General features: G+C 34.0%; 1 protein-coding gene across 2 annotated transcripts; it reads left to right on the top strand.

Moving 5' to 3' along the window:
* The first annotated feature begins 2,713 nt into the window (after positions 1-2,713).
* Positions 2,714-18,248, top strand: LOC116164660 (aquaporin-like). Of its 2 annotated transcripts, none has more exons than XM_031478861.1 (5): positions 2,714-2,877; positions 8,812-9,033; positions 17,221-17,364; positions 17,412-17,831; positions 17,888-17,965. In XM_031478861.1, the coding sequence occupies exons 2-5, from the start codon at positions 8,824-8,826 to the stop codon at positions 17,948-17,950; spliced, it is 837 nt and encodes a 278-aa protein (XP_031334721.1). In that variant the 5' UTR covers positions 2,714-2,877; positions 8,812-8,823; the 3' UTR covers positions 17,951-17,965. The 2 variants fall into 2 exon arrangements, with proteins under 2 accessions (XP_031334721.1, XP_031334722.1); XM_031478862.1 differs by lacking the exon at positions 17,888-17,965 and adding an exon at positions 18,014-18,248 and having other exon boundaries at positions 2,723-2,877.
* The last annotated feature ends 3,180 nt before the right edge of the window (positions 18,249-21,428 follow it).

Raw genomic sequence — 21,428 nt, 5'->3', positions numbered from 1 at the left:
AATGTCCAGTTTTGATGGAGTTCAAGATAATAGACTAATGTGATGCACTCATAAGGATCAAAACACGTCGTATTTAACTAAGAATTTTCTTTCACAAGTGTCATAATTTTGTACCAAATTTGTGCACATTAAATTTTTGTTCCTTATTTACCAGAGTGGACCACTACCATTTGGCTAAGACCGACAGAAAAAAGGATCATGTCCGCGAGAAAAAACAAGTTAAAGACCGTTAAGTCAAAAATCCTAAAAGTTATACAGGGTGTCCAACGACGAGCTGCGTCTATTATTGCATGGGAAAGTAATTTCACATTTTCATTTTTACTCCCACTTCGTTATTTCAGAATCCTCAGATCCTTTATAGTTTTGTATTGTTGTCCGCACGTCCGTCCGCCCATCTGTGTGCGCCATGTATTTTTAAAAGTGGCCGATCGTATTACAATTTCGTGTAGGGGTACGAAAAAAGAACGCTATTAATTTTCAGGAAGCTGACTCAACAGGAACAAAAGTTATAGGAGTGAATCGGGAATAGGAAAAACTGTGGGCTCAATACATATAATATAAAACAACATACTTCATTCCTTAAGTCATGTATCGAGTTTGGACTTTCGCTAGATTATTCCCTATGACTTTTATTCATTCAAATTCATACCAAAATTGTTCAGTTTTTGAGATGCGAAAATTTTTAGTGGAAACCCTATTTTTTCTGTTCACAAACACTGAAATTACATGCCCATATCAATAAATAATGAATGTTTTTTGTAGGGAAGGCAGCGATGCGAAAATTTGTGCAGCAGTTTTAATTATTAGGTTTAAATTAATAAAACCGTTCAGAAAAAATGCTATTCCGTCACAAAATAAAACACACATAAATATGATGGTTATAGAAAGCGTACAAAACCTTCGTATGTACGGAATATCGTGTAGGAAAGGTGGATATCGAATTGATGAAATTTTAGATACTAAAACATAACAGCTACGTTTAACGTTTTTTACCGCAATCCATGTCCGTCTGTCCTCGTTAAATGCAACCACAGTTTATCGACTTGGTGGTTTGCCATATGATAGTTTACATATTATAGTTTTGCGTAATAAAATAAGTTGAAATAAATTTCACGTGTGGGTTCTGTAAATCTGTAGGTTTGTTAATATTTTGACAGTCCATAAATGTCAAATTTATTGGTTTTTGATGCAATAGCAATATTGTCAACTAATAATTCACTAAATAACTCCCTAAATTGATTTCACTCATTTCCCCGATAATAATCGACTCACTCTTCGTTGGGACACCCTGTCTGAGAGAAACTTCTCTCGTTAGCGCATTTAAGAACTTTCTGAGGGCGAACATTCCAGAAGCGAATTTGTTGACTAGTTTTTCGTAGTAGAATTTTCTGTTTTCTGATGAATTTCTGATGAATTTATCGAGATATTTCTAATCTCTGGCTACCCAAATAATCGAACATGCATGAACTGCATTCGTCCATTAATATTTGTTCTCATGTTTTGAACTGTTTTTTTACTTGTTGTGAGCAGGCCTTCATTTCAAAGCGAACCATCGATCGTAATTTGAACCTAAATTTGATAAAAAAGCATAAAAATTGCAGAAAACCGCCCATTTCCAGAGGTAAGAGGAAGTTTAATGGAATATTTTCCATAGTTTCATCCATTATTTTTGAAGATATAAGCAGTATACCTAGTATTCCTAGTAAATATCTTCGTTAAAGAACCCTGAGAGTTTAATTAACCATAATAACGTCTCGATAAAGGTAGCAGAACTTCTCTTATTAACCATGAATTTTTCAACAATCAATGCAAAAAGACCGTAGTTCCATCATTCTAACGAAAAACGAGGTGAATATAACTCCATAGTCTACTAAAATCCAAGAAATGCCTTTGATGATGTAATAATGAATATATTATAAGTTTAAATGAAAAGCTGTTGAATAATGAATTATTTTAAACATTTATGTGTCGTGTGCCTCTAGCAAATTATGGTTGTACAAAAAATCTCATTCGTCACAAATGAGGAAATTAGAAATGACACAGTTCGACAATTAAAAATACTTTCAGTAAGTCTGTAGGTACAAACTACTCATCAAGGTTCTTTTGTAATGTGTACATTGCAATTAAGATACTACTATCTTGTAAACGACTTAAGTAGGTAGTAGGCACATCTTTACGATCTGCATCAAGTAAGCACATTTAATTTTATTACCGTAACAGATAAAACAAATTATAACAAATTTCACGTACTCCTCCCCTACTGAAGAGCAAATTGGGAAGGAATTACACAATTTACTTGGGCTATAATTGATCTGCCGCCGAAAAAAAAGATTAATAAATTTGTTTGTACACAATTAAATAAATTTAATGAAAATGGTCATTGATAAAAATATAATTTGGTCCACGTGATTATGTCATCGTGTAGGAGGACTAGTTTTTTAACACTACCGTAGGAAGACAATTTCATCTGCTTAAGAAACGATTTTAGACCATTAATTTTAATATCAATTTGTGCATGGGGTTAAGCTTGATATTCAGCAGGTAATGTGATATTTAGTATCATAAATGTTAATGACTAAGTCGCGTAATTAAAGGAAGGGGGAGGCATTCCCGGTCACGGTAGACCCTCATCACCTGCCTCTATTCAATAAACGTGACGTCAGTTACCTGTTGTAACTGTTTGTGTTATTATATTAAATTAAGATTGTAACGATTACGCGATGTTTATTGTTAGATTCAGTCCCCCACTTGTTGAGGTTGAGTGAAGTCGAAAGTACCTTCCTCAAACTACAACAAACAAAGCTCCAGTTTGTGGCGCAACCATAGTGACGAAAGCTCGCCGGCTTTTCTTCTACTACTAGTGTAACATTTTCCGAGGTAAGTTTGCGTTCATACTATTTTATTTACAAGATCCCCATTTACAATTCGTTTCCCTTTTTGTGAGACCAGAAATAAGAATTCATGTGGATAATTACTCTAAAAGAATGCGGTGTTGATCTCAGACCAATTTGAAATTGGTGCAAGTAGTTATTATCCTTTCCTCCCCGAGTCATTCGTATAAAGTTATACTATCATTATTTTTTCCCACGAAAGTTATTAGTTTCAGAATTACTAATAATAAAATTTACAGGAATTATGTGAATAATTTCGTAATTAATATGCAGGTAGGCTGGGAGTGCAAATCTGTAAATGTGAATCATAATTTCGATCATTAGTTAGTAATTATTGAAGGAAATCACTTTCCATATTAATGGTATTGTAAATTTAACCTCCGACACCTTTTCAGCTAATGGAATTAGCTTTGAGGGTGTGTTTCATTTCACACACCCTATTGCTGTGAAACAGAGGTATTAATGATGCTCTAGATAAGAATTATGTGCAAATTTCAATTTTTTGTTCGGCAGGTAGTGGATAGATTCAAGGTTAGCCTTGAAATCTCTACCTCTATTCTGTAATTAGTATGATTTCATTCTAATATAATTTAGATGATGGAATTTTCCCTATTTACATAAATAATTTGCAATCTTAGTTGGAATAATTGCGACTTCCCCTCGATCAATAAATGCCAAAGTTCAATTTATTTTAATCGATATTGTCAAATATTTGCAATGCTAATGGGTTTACAACTCTGCTTAAAATTTAAATATATCTAATAAGTGCTGTAAATAGATATTCGTTCATAACGTACTGTTCTGCATTTCATTTGTGCCAACGTAATTATTAATCCAAATAGGTGTTACAGCTGTAAAAAGACGTAATGAGGCAATCGTTTACAACTAGGTAAAGGATAAATAACATCGCTTCGCGATTCGAGAATGCATTTCAATTACCTACCCGTGTTTCCTTGTAATCAATGTTATTGAATTTATCGAACATTAAACTAAATTACATGTTTAAAACCTTTTTTAAATTTGTTTACGCAAAATTATATCATTTTTACGCGCTGGCGCCTTTGTCTTACGTAATATTTACCAGAACACACACGAGGTTTCAGAATGAATAAGCTTTGGACAATCTGCTGGGATGAGGGATGACAAGTAATACGAATAGCTTTTATTACTAAGAAACACACATTGAAAGCAAAAGCAAGTGATGCTGTCATAATATCATTACGCTAATCATACGAAATGAGGGATTTTAATTAAAGTCTATGACCATGGGCAGATGGTAATACGTGTGCATGAGAAAACTCAAATTTTATCGTTAGCTAAATGTGATCATTAACAATGGTAATACGTGTGCATGAGAAAACTCAAATTTTATCGTTAGCTAAATGTGATCATTAACAAGTTCTTAAAATTCCTTAGTAATTTCCCCAGAAAACATTTTTTCCCTTCATTCACTCTCTAATCATGCAGTCGTAATATAACTTTAATGAAGTTAGGGGATGTTCATTTATATTAATGAACGAATTTATCTACAATCGTCTTGATTTGTCTACAGCTTTCAGTACAGAAAACGCTTTCATTTGTCCAATAAACTACCGGCATTAGATTATCAAATTTTTTATTTAGTACATAATAACGTGCAATTTTTAATTTTATCGTTTAACTTTAATTAATTAATGAAGTCATTGGTGTTAATGGCCAGTCTTAATTTCAAAGGACATGTAAAACTGTAAATTCATAGACACATCGCATTTATTTCTCTAGACCTAGAGAAAGGGCTTCCAATCTATCGTCCCGGAAGAAGAACAGTAGTACACAACCGTTTTACATGTGAATTCCAGTTCAACCGAGGCACCCTTTACTTTACTAGTCTTCAAGTGGGCACAGTTCTGCATAAAAATCAAACCCTTGTTAGCGCCACCCCCTTCCCATACACATAGACCTCAACCATACCTAAAATTTAGATGCACTTTTTTAATTAACTATTTAAGAAATGAATAACGTTGTACAAAACAGTACTTTACCTTGATGACACGAATTGAGCAGCAAAAAACGTTCTTTGGATAAATTAATGGTTTTGAATACATTTTTGGATATTAATTTAAATAGCTCACATTCCATTAACATAGATACCTCCATTAGGTACAAACATTTTTTTGTAGGATTTTTGTTGTTGCCCGCATTAGTTTTTATAAATCACCTTATAGGTACATTCAGTACCAATATGGTTTAATCAAATTTGTCTCCTTGAAAACCTTCTACAAGCTAAATCGTTTACGGCCGTTTGCAGGAAAGCGAATTATAATCAAAATCCTACATTATTTGCCAAATCTGACTTTAAACAAGAATTTTTGACATTTGATTGGCTGCATACTGCAGTATAAAGCCAATCAAATGTCTTAATACCGGAGTAAACAATGATCCTGAATTTTTTTGTGCAACTGGCTGAGAGTCATGAGTATTGAAACACTGTCGATTTTGGGGGCGAATTGATTTCGTTCTCGCTCATTTTCTTCCCTAATGCGATATCAGAGTGCTTCTAGCTGTTCGTTAATTGGCTAATATCAACCCGCTCAAAAAGCTTTTGTGCTATGCGCCATTTTGGACATTTAGATTGCTCCGCCGATTTTGTCTTTGCGTCCTGTGTGTGGTGTGTGTACGGATTTATTAAGGTGCATTTTTAAAGCTCGCTGCTTGCACACAGATCGGAACTCATATAAAGAGTGATTCATATTAAAGTTATAGTTTTTTAATGGAACCACCTGTATATTGTCATATATCTGGATTTGAAAACCTATTGCTAGAAAAAAAGTTGATCCATAGGCTTTTAAGAATTCAAATAATGTGCTATTGTGACCTACTTTTGTGGTTTTGAACTACTTTTAGGCGAATGGTCTAGAGTCCTTGAATTTTTTGCAATATGTAGCCTCTATACCTTGAAAGTGTGCCAGGCGGCCATTACTGGTCTCAAACTTGTCAGTGTCTTTGTCGTTTTGTACATTTCCTCCATACACCCTTGTTTATCCATTTCCTATATTTCTAAGCACTTGCCTTCCGCCCATTATTGTTTAGCTTTGCCACATTTGCTCCTTATTTGGTTACTAATTCTTCCTCAGTATTAATAATTTTCTATTTCTTGCATTCCTTCATCAATCTTGTCCGGAATTTCTTCTGCAATCCATTCTTTCTTTTCCACCTCTTCTTTCAAACCATTTGTTACTACTGCTTTGATATTGCACCATTATTACTTCACGTCTGAACGTAGTGGGTGCCTTTCCAAGCTCTTCATATAATACTCAAAGGAAGTCTTTGCGACGCATTTATCTTGAACATTCCTAAGTCCCACATCTAAATGCTCCTTTTCTTTTCTAAATGTTTAAGCTTAGTTCTGAAATCTATTGCAAGTATGAAGTAGGTTGTGCTCTGTGTCAGTATCTGTCCCGAGATATCTGCATGACACTATTCTTAAACCTTTCGTTAACAACTTTTATTCCTGGTCCTGTCTCCTGGACTCTTCCATGTGTAGAGTCTCCGAGAGTCCAGGAGACAGGATCCGGTATTAGCTATCCAAAGGTCTTGGGCTTCACAAAATCCAACAAGCCTTTCGCCTCTTTCATTTCTGTTCCCCAATCCAAAGTCTCTACTGCTTTTCCTAATTCCTTGTCTTCCCTTACCCCCTACACTGTTCCAATCTCTCCAGAATATTTCTTCTCAGGAACTGTCCTAAAGTCCTAAATAAGTTCTTCTTCAGTGTTTCTGAGGATGTCCATAATGACCTTTAATATGGTAGTCTCCGCTGGGATTGCCAATCTTTTCCGTATCATATGCCCCCCCCCACCCCCCAAAGGCAAGAGGGTGTCCTAACCCCCTACCCGCTCATCCGCCCTACAAATAGTCGTTGCCACTTGGTATAAGGGTGGCATCTTATACCGAATCTAGAAATGAGATTTTGTTTGATTCGCGTTCCTGGTGCTTCAAAACGTGTATTTCCGTCAAAAAAGTGGAGGGTTATTTTTTACCCCAATGCGACCAATGCAATACCTCCCTTTAACACGCGAAGGTGCACAATTAAAGACACGCTAAAAGACTTTTTGGAATGCCATTTCTAGACCGTGGTAAGATTTTCTAAAACTTTCCGTAATGAAGTTATGGGCTAAATCATGATAATAGTCATTTTTTGTAAAATTGTTATTATAGTCCTGACTCCTGAAAGTTTCTCTAATAAGGCGACTTCTAATAAGAAAACTATGGAGGATTGTTACCTTTCGCACTAAAAAAACATAAAAACATTTTCTAGTTTTAGTTCTAGTTCCAGATAGCCCCCCGATAGTTCTAAAATTCTCTGATAATCCTTATAATACAAAAATTAATGAGGATTTTGGTTATATTCAAATTGCCAAAGGAATATTTGGAATCATTTCTTGGTAAAATTTTTCAGTTTTGAGTAGATTTCCAGACAGCCCATCAAGAATTCCGAAAATGTCTTTAATAAAGTCTTGGATGGTTTCGTCCAATCAAAAAAACTATTCCGCGTTATGAGAAATATAAATTTTATTGGGGAGAGTTAGAGCTTTGCCTAGCGTTCTAGACAGCCCTTCGTTATAAAACAAAAAACAAAAAAGGCCAAAGGAATATATTGTTAACCAATGGTTGCTAACGGTTATTTTTTATTTTGGTATGCAAAATAACAAAAATAGATTGCCAACAATTTCAAATTTCTTTGGGAAAATGTCATCTAAATTCTAAAGTACAATACTTGACCACGCAGTAGCCCAATAAATCATCTTAACTTTTAGGTGGGTACCGAAAACGTGATGCGTGTCTAATTACCAGCTAGAATAAGTAAAATTGTACGGATTAAAAGTCAAGACTTGATGAACGGCAGACGCCTCACAATTAAGTTGATTTTAATAACCTTCGCCTTTATAAAAAGCAGACCTCTTTTTATAAGCGGACCTCAAGAGGTACAATTTAACAAAAATGATTCGTTGTAAATTAAGCCAAACACGAAATATTGGTAATGCGTTTCCTTTGGTCGTATTTTCGATTTTGCTACTCGGTACGACCTTTCCAATTTTGGCAATCCGTAATTAGCTGGCTATCAAACCGCTATGCAAATTTCAAAAGCACGAGCGAATTCACAGATAGGAATTTTAAAAGAAGCAGAAATACTTAACGTATAGAGAAACAAGTTTTTCTAAAACACTATAATTTAGTAGTATTTATGTTATTGGTAAGATGTCAAGGTTACGTGGCAGAAAAAGGAAATGGATAAAGAGACCACAGCTTCCTCTTTCATTGCCACTAATGAACAATTCGTTTAGATTTATTATCTAGGCCGTATCATGACTATCTACGGTGAATCTCACCAATACCATCCGAACCTATTTCGCAAAACATTCACTAAAAGCCTCGATCTAGTATTTCTCAAATTATAAAAAGTTTGCAATGACGACGCTGTACCCCCCACAATTTATTAAAACTTTGTTAACAAGTAGTAATAACGGTTTAAGATCAATGCATATGATTATTACTCATTTTGCATACACATCACGGCTGTATTAAATAGGTATTATAAATCGTGGACATGTCCGTTGCATATAATTTTGGTATACCCAGCATAGCACGAGTAGGTTATTCAACTTTATAGGTAGGCGAAACATACGCAAAAAATTAGTAGGGGGATCACAAAAAATCAGAAAGCAAACGCGATAAATTATAAACGAATTACATTTAATCTGATTTAAAACAAAGCATGAGGGGGTATAGCATTTCCTTGTTAAAAACTTAATACACCGTAATTCCCGTATTTTTCCTGAAAGTAAAAAAATATCCGGTCATTAAACACTACTTTATCTAACCTAAACACCACGTTAACATTGTATAATGTATGTACGGTAATAACACTTTGTATTCCTTTTAGGTCACATAAGAAATGGCAGGTTTCAGTGAGGTACTTGGTGTCAGTGAATTCAAGACGAAACGGGACAGCATATGGAAGGCCCTATTGGCAGAATTCGTTGGAAACATCATCCTAAACTATTTCGGATGCGCCTCCTGCATGATTATCAAGCCTAATGTTGAAAATCCTAACTTGGTCCTGATTGCACTCACGTTTGGTTTCTCTGTGTTTATCGCCGTACAGGTAGGTAAAACCGAGTCATTTCCTCTCTTTCTGCCCTTATTTTACCGTAACAATAAAAGACAGGAACTAGGGTAATGACAAATTTTAAAATATTTATGCATGGGGGAATAAAATGCGAACTGGTGCATAGAAACTACAATGCAAATTAGTCTGTGTGTCTCCTTTAATGGACACTACCGAATATGTTATTAGTTTCATTATAGTCATTGCACATGATTTGGTGAAGAGCATGCAATAATTTTCAGTTTTTCGCGAATAATTATTACTATCTCGTTATAGAACTTCGACACGTTTCAAAACGATCGTATATGCTTTAGAATGCAAATAAAATGATTTTGCGTCACTTCAATGGCAAATTCTATAACATGAATCACATACTGCATATAAAACTTTTTTCGAATTTGACTGATTTTATAGCAAGCCGGCTATTTGCATTCCCTAAAATATCTTTTATGTTTCATGGTTGTTAATTTAAAACTCGGTTTATGCCACGCAGTAAGTCTGAAGGTATTTTACAACTGAGAAATTGGTTAATAGAATAGCCGATAATGTACAAGTAACTCAACATATTGAACAATATCAGCTTCATTTAAAACTGATGCTCCGATTTTAACTACATTTTCTTTGATAGAAATTGATTTTCCGGATCTATCGACGTACCTCCGTGATATTTCCGTAAAATTCTTCCTTCAATAGCTATTTTAACGACATGTTTCATCCACAAGGTTTTCTTGAGGTTCATAAATCTTATTATCACTATCTTTTCTATTGTTTCTAAAAACAATAAACTTTTCAACGATTTCGTACCGTTTAACCTTTCTTTTATTTATACTCAGCAAGGATTTCTTATTTTAAAAAAGTGATACATTGTTTATCACTATTCTGACCATTTCAATGCTGACAATCGACACCGAAAAGCCCTATTCAATATTCTATTTGTTACGGATACCCAATTTTATTGAGAAGTATAACAATCCAGAAGTCAAGAGAAACCTAACTTCTTTAGTAAAAAAATCTAAATTCATGGAAACAAAAAAGAAACACCTAGTATTCCAGAGCATCATATTCTGACAAATGTCCCTAGAAGAACCAAGAAATTATGCTCCAAAGCGGCAAGATCTATATAGATTACTTGCTTTACAAAAAAGCACAGACCAAATTATTTGAAGGTGACTCAACTTTTAAGATGTAAATCTTGTTGACGTTGGAAACCTGACCTGCAGCTTTATGATGCCACCGTTCAAGATTCGTTTATTAATATTTGTAATTTATCATTTAACGAAAAATCGTGGTTACAAGCAACTCTCCCATCAGTTATAGTACAGAGTACAGACTGTTTCACACAAACTGTTGCTTGACAGTTTTCAAGCTCTAATTGATACATTAAATCTAAAAATTTGCATACCAACATAGTTTTTCATGCTCTATCGAAGGAAAATGTTTTCATGATTGTTTCAGTTCCGGTTTTCCAGGATGTGGACCGCAACTTTTTATTTTAAATAGAATACCCTACATTTTATTGCATTTTCGAAATCTATATGAAAATATACGTCATTTGACACTACATTTCCCTATACCCAGCATCAAAGGTTTTCAAGTTATTTAAGATTTTTCAATATTTTTGACGTTTGAATGCTTTTCTTTTGAGCCCTGTACCTATGACTCCGTTGACCTGAATTTCAAAAAGTCCTCCAAAATCAAAATACCGACTTGATGCTATATGAGAATGATTTAACTTTTGATCGGTTATACACAGGGTGTTTTTAAATTAATCAATTTTAACAACTTCAAACCGTAAAAAGTTGATTTTTTCAAATGAAACATGCTTTATTTTTTTAACTTTCAAATGTCGAAAAGAATTCTACATCGGTCAATTATTACATTCCCGTGCTTTTCATGCTCGACTGCGGTACTAAGGGTGCCTGGTTTGAATCCGAGTTCGGGCATAGATATTTGTAAATGTACCTATAGTGGGTTGGGTTGGTGGAGCAGCTTTGGTTCATTGGAGGATTCTATTATGTATTGAAAAAAACGGTGGCCATGTGGAAGATGTTTGTTTTTTATTTTGTCGTTTGTTATGATTATGGCCTGTTTCTGTTTATTATTTCATCTTTATTTAATTAACCCTGTATTCTTTACAGTAAATAGGATTATTTCCATATTTAGTGATATAAAGATAAACTACCAAGAACAACAATGAATGATAACAGTTATAATTATAGCTATAAAAAGATATGTCTGACAGGTCTGCTAAAACGCATTTATTTTAAGGTCTCCTAAGAAAATTACGCATAACCGCCATAATTTTAGAAAATCTAAAATAAATCGAAAAGCATAACAGTTGGGTATAGGTAATGTAATAATTGATAGATGTAGAATTTTTTCGACATTTGAAAGTGCAAACAAATAAAGCATGGTTCATTTCAAAAATCAATTTTTAAGGTTTGTAGTTATTAAAATTGGCAATTAGTTTTCAATCACTCTGTTGAAGAACAGTCCAAATTTAAACCATTCGCATGTAGCATCAAGTCAGTACTGTGGATTTTAAAAGACTTTTTGAAAATCAAGTTAAGGGTTAGGTACAGGACTCAACGCAATCAAACGTCAAAAATTTAAAAAAATCTTGAATAACTTCAAAACCTTTGATGCTGGGGGGAAAATGCCGTATCAAATTACGTAAGTTTTCATTTAAATTTCGAAATTGCAATAAAATACAGGGTGCTTCATTTAAAATAAGAAAGTTGCCATCCACATTACCGGAAGGGAAACGATTAAGATAATTTATTTTGTTCGATAGATCATGAAGAAGTAAATGTCGGTATGCAAAGTTCCAGATTTAAATTATTAAGGAAAATCTGAATACTTTTAAGTAACGGTTTGTGTGAACCAACTTGTATATGGAGGCCTTGGCATCACAGATGTGACTACACTGTGCTTCTTTTCTCGGATCTTGAAATTTTACGTCCGAGTCAGTCATTCTTCCTCTATACATCGATTAGGATCTTGATGAAGCTTTACTACATTCCGCAAGTTAAAGGATCATTGAATATGAGCCGGATCGTGTTTTCCAATTCGAGCTGAATGACAAAAAAATTCCCCAACTGAAAATCGTATGCAATTCTTTGCAAACAAGGCCTTCCCAATAAAGCTATGACGAAATTACTGCCTCCAGGACAAAAGTGACACTTTACCTAGTTTTCTAAATGAAAGACAACACACGTTGATTTTGTCCGCGGAGTACAAAAAAATGTGTTGTTGAGTTCTCTGCTATTTAAACTATTTAAAGTCAATTCAGCATTGCCAATTAATTCACATTGTAAATCTTTTAAATTTGTCCAATTAACTTCTTCTAGAAGAATAAAAATATTTATGGGGTCTTTGCTCCATAAGTTTTTTTTTCAAAATCGGTCAAACTGCCCACACATATATTGTAAACCTATTTTGCAAATTATAATGTTAAATTGGTTCCTATGTTTATTTGAGGTTTAGTAAAAGGTTACATACATTTGTTAAAAGGTTTGTCGGCGTACTATGTTCATTAAGTTCCCCAATAACAATTCAAATCAAATTACAAAATTTATCTTATAGAGATTAAGATTATTCATTTAAAAATTAACATTGCAGATTATTCTCAAACCTGCAAAACACGGTCAACAGTTAAAAAATAATTACACGAATTAATTACTTTGTTGGCCTTTATTGTAAGTAAAATTCTGGGGCATGTACATTGTACATATACATAAAATTGGTGCAATTGGATTAATATTAAAAGGCGTGTAAAAGATAATTAGTTATTTAAAATATGTAGGTAACTTTGTAGCATCAAATATTAATAATCGAATTTGGCACACGATGTGTAACATTTTTTTACCCCAAAAAGACTGCAATTTAAAGTACTAATCGATGCGTCCAAGCATATTTCCTAAACAAATTTCTTTGATTTACTCAGTTTATTCCAAATTAGAGCCTCGCACTGTATATTTAAATTGAGGTAATCGAGATCACGCCAATTGTAAATGGAATAGATTTGCTATTCCACGGAAATACAATCTGTGATACAGACATTTGTGTGTATATTTTCAAATCATCTGCAAAAAGGAGATGAGTTGTAGGGTTTGAGTCCAAAATGTTATTAATAGATAGAAAAAATAAGAGTGGCTCCAGATTAAATCCCTGGAATAGGTAACCGAGAGAATGTAGGGAAACAATCAGACTTGAATCCGTTAAACGCTATCATCAGTTGATGTATGTTATATAAATACGACAGAAAGAAATTTAAGAACGAATTAGATACCTAAAGCAAAAAGTGATAGCTTCTTCACTTAACAGGGAAGTTACATCGAAATCTATTAGAGGAAGAAGATTAGATCACATGAACCTAGGAATGTTGATATAGTAGACAAATTTAGTGAAATAAAGGCACGTATACAGGGTATTGCTTGTTTCTGATGTTTTTGGGGGGATATTTTGAAAAAATTTTTGATTTTCTTTTTTAATTTTTCCATGATAAACTAATCGTACTAGACATTTCTAATCAACACATTATTTAGGAACTTTTTTTATGGAGAATTCGAATATGTCCCGTTTTTAATAACTTTCAAGAGGCCGGAGAAACGTGGGAACTTTATTTTTTTATGAACGCCATTTGACGTCTTTTCGTTCTTTAAAGTTGCGGTTCAGTGTCACAATTTTTCTAAAAATACAATTTTTCATTTTTTGGGAAGAGTGCTTTGGAAAAACAAAACGTTCTTTTGTTGTGAACAAAAGATTGACCTATTTCAAGTAGTGTCATTTACGTTTGTGCTAGTTTTATTACGAAAATGCCTTTTTCAAGTGCAGAACATGCCCACATGACTGCTTTGCTGCAACATACTTGCAGCGTTATCCAGAGGGGCAACAACCTAGTTTGAGGTATTTTTTTTGCTGCATAAAAACTGGGGCGAATATGGTTCTTTTAAAGGATGTAGACGACAGTATGAGGATAGGCCCAATGAATATCGGCAGGAAATTTTGCAAGCGGTAAAAATTTTACATGATTACAAATACTAAAACAATCTTTATTTAATTAGTGTTAATTAGGTGCAAGACAATCCATCTGCCTCCTCAAGAGAAGTTGTAGCCCAGCTGAATTTGCCATCCCATCAAGTTGTATGGAGAACTCTTAAAAAAAACAAATATCCGTGGGAAATTCATACTTTCCAAACGCTTCCGTTAGGAGATCATGAACGATGGGTAGCTTTTTGTATATACGTTTGTAAATAATCAGATTCAAGAAAAACCAAATTTCCTTAATGACATCATATGTCCTGATGTTAAATATTTTTTATTCTCATGTATTTTGCTCTAATTTGAATTATAATCTCCTTGCAAAACGAAGATTCAATACTGTTCAGATGAAAATCGACATTTCTCACCACAACTAGTTCCATGCCAACGCCGTAACCAGACAGGTGGATCAAACTGCCACAAGAAACGTTTTGTTTTTCCACTCTTCGAAAAAATGAAATATTGTTAATTTTTAGGATAAATGTGATACTGAACCACAATGTGTAGGTTGTAAAGAGAAAAAAAGACGTGATCTCAAAATGTCAAAATTCAAAATGGCGTCCATAAGTAAAAATAAAATTGCTACGTATTTCTCAGTCATCTTGAAAGTTAACAAAAACGGAATGCCATATTCGAATTCGCCATAAAAAAGTGTCTAAATAATGTGTTTATTAGAAATAATAATAATAATAATATTGCCTTTATTATTCCAAAAAAAGAAAACAAAGATTTATTCCAGTACATTAAGGGCGAAGTTCAGCACTGCGGCAATGCCACAGTCTGCTCTTCCACTTAACCCCATGTCTAGTACTAAGAATTTAACATGAAACTAAGACATTAATTTTATTTTCAGATTATTATTCAACCCGAAAATTCGCAACTTTGCCCCATTTAACCAACTTTTTTCTCTTAAGATAAGCGAGATCCCCATAGTGGCACTAAAAAAATGGACATAACGTGTACACATTTTTCTAATTAGAAACAAATAAGGAATTTATTAACGCAAAAAAATAGTATACACTCTATTTAAAAAAACAAACTTTGGTGTTGTGTCGGTATGGAGGACAGAAAACTACCCCCTTACTAGACGAGACTATTTTTGCATAACGTTTACTCTTTATACTTTCTTGATATTCACACAAATAACTGAGTTATAATGCAAAAACTTTTTTGGATTTTTGTACTTGCGCAGTTGCCACGTTCGCGTAAGTCATCCGCCAAAATTGACATCGTCGATCTATGCAGCTTTGAACAGTAACTAGAGAAGTGCAAACCGCATTACTCTATCTTTTTTAGCTTTCAAAATATCCCCAAAAACATCGAAAACACGCAATTTTGAACACCCTGTATCAGGGCGCAATTTTGGTGGGCCGCCCCGGGCACCAGCGGTAGCCACTCCGCCACTGACCCTACCACAATTAAAAACTTTCCCTTGAAATAAATAACTTCATACTCTCCAGACATACAAAATTACAGTTTCATCCAAGCAAGTTCCAACTTCCAAGCGATGCCTGTGCGTAAAAAAATTCTGCTAATGGTATGCAACGCCGACATTTTACATTAGCAAAACAATTTGAGAAAAAACGATTTGGTTTCTAAAGATCGCCCACTACCTAAACAAAAAAATTATGTAATAAATATAATAAACAATTTATTTCCGCCTTGTGCATTTGCAATTCAGTAGCTAGGTCTTCCATAATGAAGTCACAAAAAATGGTCTTGAGATATAATTCAGTGACGTGAAATTAATTATCTAGAAACAAGTACACAACTTTACCTATTACACTGATTCAATTATGTAACTTAGCTTCTGTTTATTCGTGAATACGTATAGATGTAGGTATCATATATTAATATTCTCATGTGTAATACATATCATTATTTTATGTATAGAAATCGGTGCTTGTTTCTCTTCAGTATAGAGAAACAAAACAAAGTACCGACACTGCCCTCTTTAAAATACCGTGCCATTGTTTTTGCTCATTGTTTTCTTAAATTTTCGCGGTTTCCTTCCTTTCCATCGACGATACGGAACGTATAATTATACCTAATTTTAACCACACAGCGATAAACTAAATTGGGAATTGCAATACCAGAAGGTCGATTAAATAAAGGTTGAAATAAAAGTACTTATGCAAATAAAAGTGTATGGCTACAATTCAAGGTCTAAATATTTTCAAACTTTTACTATTTTTTCGTTGCAACTTTTCAATAAACCATGCAAGTGAACGGACTCGAACGTCAAACTCTTCAACTGTTATAATTGTAATCCGCTTTGGCAAAAGTATACGGTAAAATTCATTGCATTTCGGGAAATAGTAGATTGTATGGCAAGTAGGAAAAGTTGAACATTCCTGAAGAGTGATAGTGATTGCCTGACTTCAGGAATATACTTTGCCTACGTGTTGTACAGTCTTTGACAAAATTAATGATCGCCGAATACGTAAACCCTGCAGCATACGCAACCAACGTTTGAATATTTTGTGCAACTTGGAAATGCAAACAGACAAATTAAGATGTACGTCCCCTCCTTGAAGAAACCTACGGAACCCGCTGTGATAAGCGTGTTGGTTGCTTATACTGCAGAGTTTACCTATTAGGTGATAATTACTTTTGTCAATTACTGTACATACTACTTTAGTCGATAGCCAACAGTTAGGTATAGGTACTTCAGAATTGCCCCATTTGTATTACAACATTTATAAACAAATCATAGTATATACTTCACTGCTAAAGTTAATTTTTAACAATTGTCATGTGCTATCGACTAAAAAAAGTATTAAAGAGTATAAACAAGACCTTAAGTTTTAGAGCTGATAGATATCACTTACGTAAGACACAAAAAATGTCAATTTTTGGCTACATGCCAGAATTTCCCCATTGATCTGACATCCAACCTAATAAAAAAAGTGTCAATTTTACACTCAATTGAGTTTTGTTCGAACCAATACTATCACAAAATTGCAGGGAGTTAAATTAACTTAATTCAAGATATAAGAAAAATATTGACTTTGGTGTTCACTCATGCTATGTGGAATTGACCTTGTTCACAATAAGGATTTGAATCTCATCTGCACTTATATGCAAACCAAATCCTTCTACAAACTTTCAACCTAAAATACCTGTCATTTTCTTTTTCAGGCAATTGGTCATGTAAGCGGAGGACACATTAACCCTGCGGTAACCATAGCAATGCTGGTCACTCGAAATATTTCCCTGCTAAAAGCGATACTCTACATCATTGTACAATGCCTAGGTGCTATTGTTGGTTCAGGTCTTTTAATGGTAAGTGTCGACTAATTTAGAAGATCGCCTAACACTGTATGCCTTAGGCATCCTTGCCCGAACGGTACCACGATACCGCAATGGGCGTTACCAACCTTTCCGTACCAGTAGGCAACGGCATCGTCGTGGAAATTATGCTCGGATTCATTCTGGTATTTACCGTCTTTGGGGTAGTCGACGTAAATAAGCATGAAATAAAACCGATTGCCGCATTCGCAATTGGAGTCTCTGTAACTATTGGACACCTTGCAACCGTAGACTACACCGGTGCCAGTATGAATCCTGCCCGTACCTTTGGTGCGTCAGTCATTAACAACCACTGGGATGATCATTGGGTTTATTGGGTGGGTCCCATTATTGGAGGAATTATTGCCGGTTTGCTGTACAAGTACGTTTTCGCCGCGCCTTCCACTGGCCCATTGAAGATAATCGAACGTTACACTGCTGTCGTTACCGACGAGAAAGAGGTAAGCATATGAAGTTTATCGCGAGAAAATTAATCTTATAATCAATTTTGTGCAAGCAATCAAATATAAGGACGATTGAGAGCGACGCCAATTTTGGTGGAGCTAAACGGTCTGTCTAAAAGGTTTTTTTTTCATTCACTTGTTCAATTTAATAACTTTTTTTTAATACCTTGATTTTTCAGCTTCAGAGACTGGCGGGAGGAAAGCACGAGGAAACTATGCCTTGAAAAAATTGTACCTCTACCTACAACAAATATTAAGCTTTTGTTTGAATCTCAAAAATTTTAAGTTTTGTTTACTGGTTGTTTAATTGTAAGCTTGATAAACGATTACTGCCAGATGTTTGCAAGATCTTGTTAGTATTTAAGTTTAAGTTTAGGTATCTTTATTATTTTATTATAGGTAGTTAACTATAAATGTATTTTTTTACTTCACCCGGCAATTTATGCAATATAAAAATATACCTATACCTATAGTTGTACAAAAAAATTTAATTTGATCGATTAAATTAGTTAATCAATTAAAACCATGGCTGCCATAGAAAAAGAAACTCACAAGAAGACCTAATGCCCCAATACCTATCACTAGTGACGAAGAATATCAGAGTGCCGAAAAATTAATCAAACTGCACTAAGTGGGTGTTGTTGGCGGAACCGAATCGTCCTGATAAAAATACTTGAAAAGATTGTTTCACTGCTATAGGACGGAAGCTATCATATATCGAACACCAGAAGTTGATAGATTGTCTAGGCGCAATCAGATGCACGAAGCAAAATCGTTAACGCAACGTCCATCAATTGGCTCACCACTGCACTTAATTAATACTTCTGCAGACAACCTCAACTCTTTTGTGGTAAGTGTATTTTAAAATAATCCCCCAACCAAAGGCAGCAAGTGTTTCAAAAGGTTAAAAAGGATTAGGTCCAATAAGATACATGGGTATAACTTCAGCTAGTGTTAAAGGTTGTAAAAAAAGACTGATTTCGTTGAGCGATAGCATTGTTTATTCATTACAAAGGCGATAGTTAATTATATAGGTAGGTACTTTTTCGCTATTAACTAATGTTTTACTCAATTTCCACAACGCCTTTGGCTAAATTAATGAGCTCCGTGCGAAAAGAGGTCGAAGGGGAGAATATGTATAGATTTACAAATAAAGCAAACCCCAAAAATTATATTAGTAAAGCTAGTTTTACGAAGACGTGATCCACTTTGAGCCTGTAACAACATGTGGAAACTCTCTTGAACTGAACTGAAAGGGAGGACGTGCGGAGAGTTTACTTAATTCCAAGTTGTAACTGATGAATTGAATTGTAACTTTAAATTTCATTATTTCGAAAAAAACGTACCAAAATTTGTAATAGGAATTTCTACGAGCAACGGTTTTTTTGAAATAATAAAATAATATTTATTTTGAATATGGGAAGAACACGAGATTAAATTGGAGCGTAATTGCATAAGGATGAAAACGTAAAGAAAATTATCCTAAAATAACGATTTTTAAAATGTTACGATTCTTAAGGGTGATGGTGTTATCACAGGGATGTACAAAACTACACAATAGACAATTAAGCGCTCATTGATACAAAACGGACGTAATCCAATTCAATTCCGTAAATTTTGTAAATAAAATAATTGCGGTAAAACGAATTTAAATTTTTCGTGTATAATAACTGTATAAAAGTATCTCAAATAGGTAAAATTTTAGTTTCCGATTCCTGGAAAACCGAGAGAAAGAAAACAGCTGGCACTGATCATCAAAATGTAGTAGTAAGATTATTGGAAATGGTGCTGCAAGTACGGACTCCGCACAGTTTTTCATAAGATGATGAAGGGGGTAGAGTACAGATAGCTGCTAAAATAATAACAATTGTGCACGTCTGATGTTTAAAATATGCGATATGTTTGCCTTCACTAGAAGAATCTGGTTAAAATGTCTCCATAAAATAGGAAAGATGACATTGCGCAGTTTGCACATAAGCACATCTCATTTTTACGATATGCTTATAGCACTTGATATAATACTACTTCTCCCTAGTCTGAAAACTAGTTGGAATACAGTAAGTTATTCAATTCAAAGTACCGAGCGATTCACACTTTTATCAGTTTTTTAAATAATTACCTACTTTAACAAATGTAGGAAGAATTGATATGGGTTAGTAGTCTTTCATGTTATTCACTTTACTTTTTGTACCTATATAAATGAATTACTGACAAGTGCAATTTTTAAATCATCCTGAATCACTTTTGAGAGAATCTGTTAATCAATTTCACCCAAGGTGGTACATACATATAAACTAATGACACACGATTACACCAAATAAAACATTAGTAATGATATTTTTATTTAAAATCAAATCTTTGCAATGTAAATATTAATAGGGTAGTCAGAATGTCAATTTTCCTGAATTTCGTCATAGGTAGGTACTGACCTAAGACCACTTATCTAAAAAAAAGGGTTGTTATTTTAGATTCTAAATGACTATTTTTCAGACAAACAATATAACAAAGTATTCGCCGAATTTCCTTCCATTTCCTTGAATTTCTCCAATGGTTCTGACATCAGATCATTACCTGATAAAAGAAAAAGTCGTAGGTAAGTTTATACCCAAATGACTATTTTTAAACAAATAAAATGACAACGTTCACATCGAAAATCAGTCCACTTGCTTAAATTTCTCAATGGTTGCGACACAGGCCATTTACCTAAAAGAAGAAAGTGTCATTATTTTACACTCATTGCCAACTTTTCAAGTAAAAAAGTTACAAGCTTTTCTCAACGAATTTTCGTCCTCCTTTACCTAAAAGGAGAAAAAGTCGTTATTTTACATTCAATTGACTATTTTTCAAGCAAAAATTACAAGCTTCTCACCGAATTTCCGTCCACTTGTTTTAATTTTTCAATGGTTCTGGTACCCGGCCGACTTACTTATTTACTTACTTAAAAGGAGAAAGGGTTGTTATTTTACACTCAATGGACTATTTTTCAAACAAATAAAATAATATGCTTCTCGCGGAATTTTCGTCCACTTGTCTGAATTTCTCAATGGTTCTGGCGTCCGACTATTACTTAAAAGGGGAAAGGGTTAATATTTTACACTCAAATCACTATTTTTCAAACAAAAAATTACAAACTTCTCGCCGAATTTCCGTCCTCCTTTACCTAAAAGGAGAAAAAGTCGTTATTTTACATTCAATTGACTATTTTTCAAGCAAAAATTACAAGCTTCTCACCGAGAATTTCCGTCCACTTGTTTGAATTTTTCAATGGTTCTGGTACCCGGCCGACTTACTTATTTACTTACTTAAAAGGAGAAAGGGTTGTTATTTTACACTCAAAATGAACTATTTTTCAAACAAGTAAAATAATATGCTTCTCATCGAATTTCCGTCCACTTGATGGTTCTGGCACCCGACTTTTACTTACTTAAAAGGAGAAAGGGTTGCTATTTTACACTCAATGGACTATTTTTCAAGCAAAAAATTACAAGCTTCTCACCGAATTTCCGTCCACTTGTGTCTGAATTTTTCAATGGTTCTGGTCCCAGATCGTTTATCTAAAAGGAGAAAAGTCGTTATTTTACACTCAAAATGAAC

The sequence above is a fragment of the Photinus pyralis genome, unplaced genomic scaffold (assembly GCF_008802855.1).
Source record: "Photinus pyralis isolate 1611_PpyrPB1 unplaced genomic scaffold, Ppyr1.3 Ppyr1.4_LG2, whole genome shotgun sequence".
NCBI lineage: Eukaryota > Metazoa > Arthropoda > Insecta > Coleoptera > Lampyridae > Photinus > Photinus pyralis.
Note: the sequence above shows the minus strand (reverse complement) of the source record. Positions and strands in the feature narration are given on the sequence as shown.

What these genes read in the sequence shown, in the direction of transcription:
- LOC116164660 (XM_031478861.1), top strand. Translation starts at nt 8,824, where the DNA reads ATGGCAGGTTTCAGTGAGGTACTTGGTGTCAGTGAATTCAAGACGAAA. An exon ending in TTGGTTCAGGTCTTTTAATG is followed by an intron (nt 17,365 to 17,411) that starts GTAAGTGTCGAC and finishes TGTATGCCTTAG; the next exon opens with GCATCCTTGCCCGAACGGTA. An exon ending in TCGTTACCGACGAGAAAGAG is followed by an intron (nt 17,832 to 17,887) that starts GTAAGCATATGA and finishes ATTTTGTGCAAG; the next exon opens with CAATCAAATATAAGGACGAT.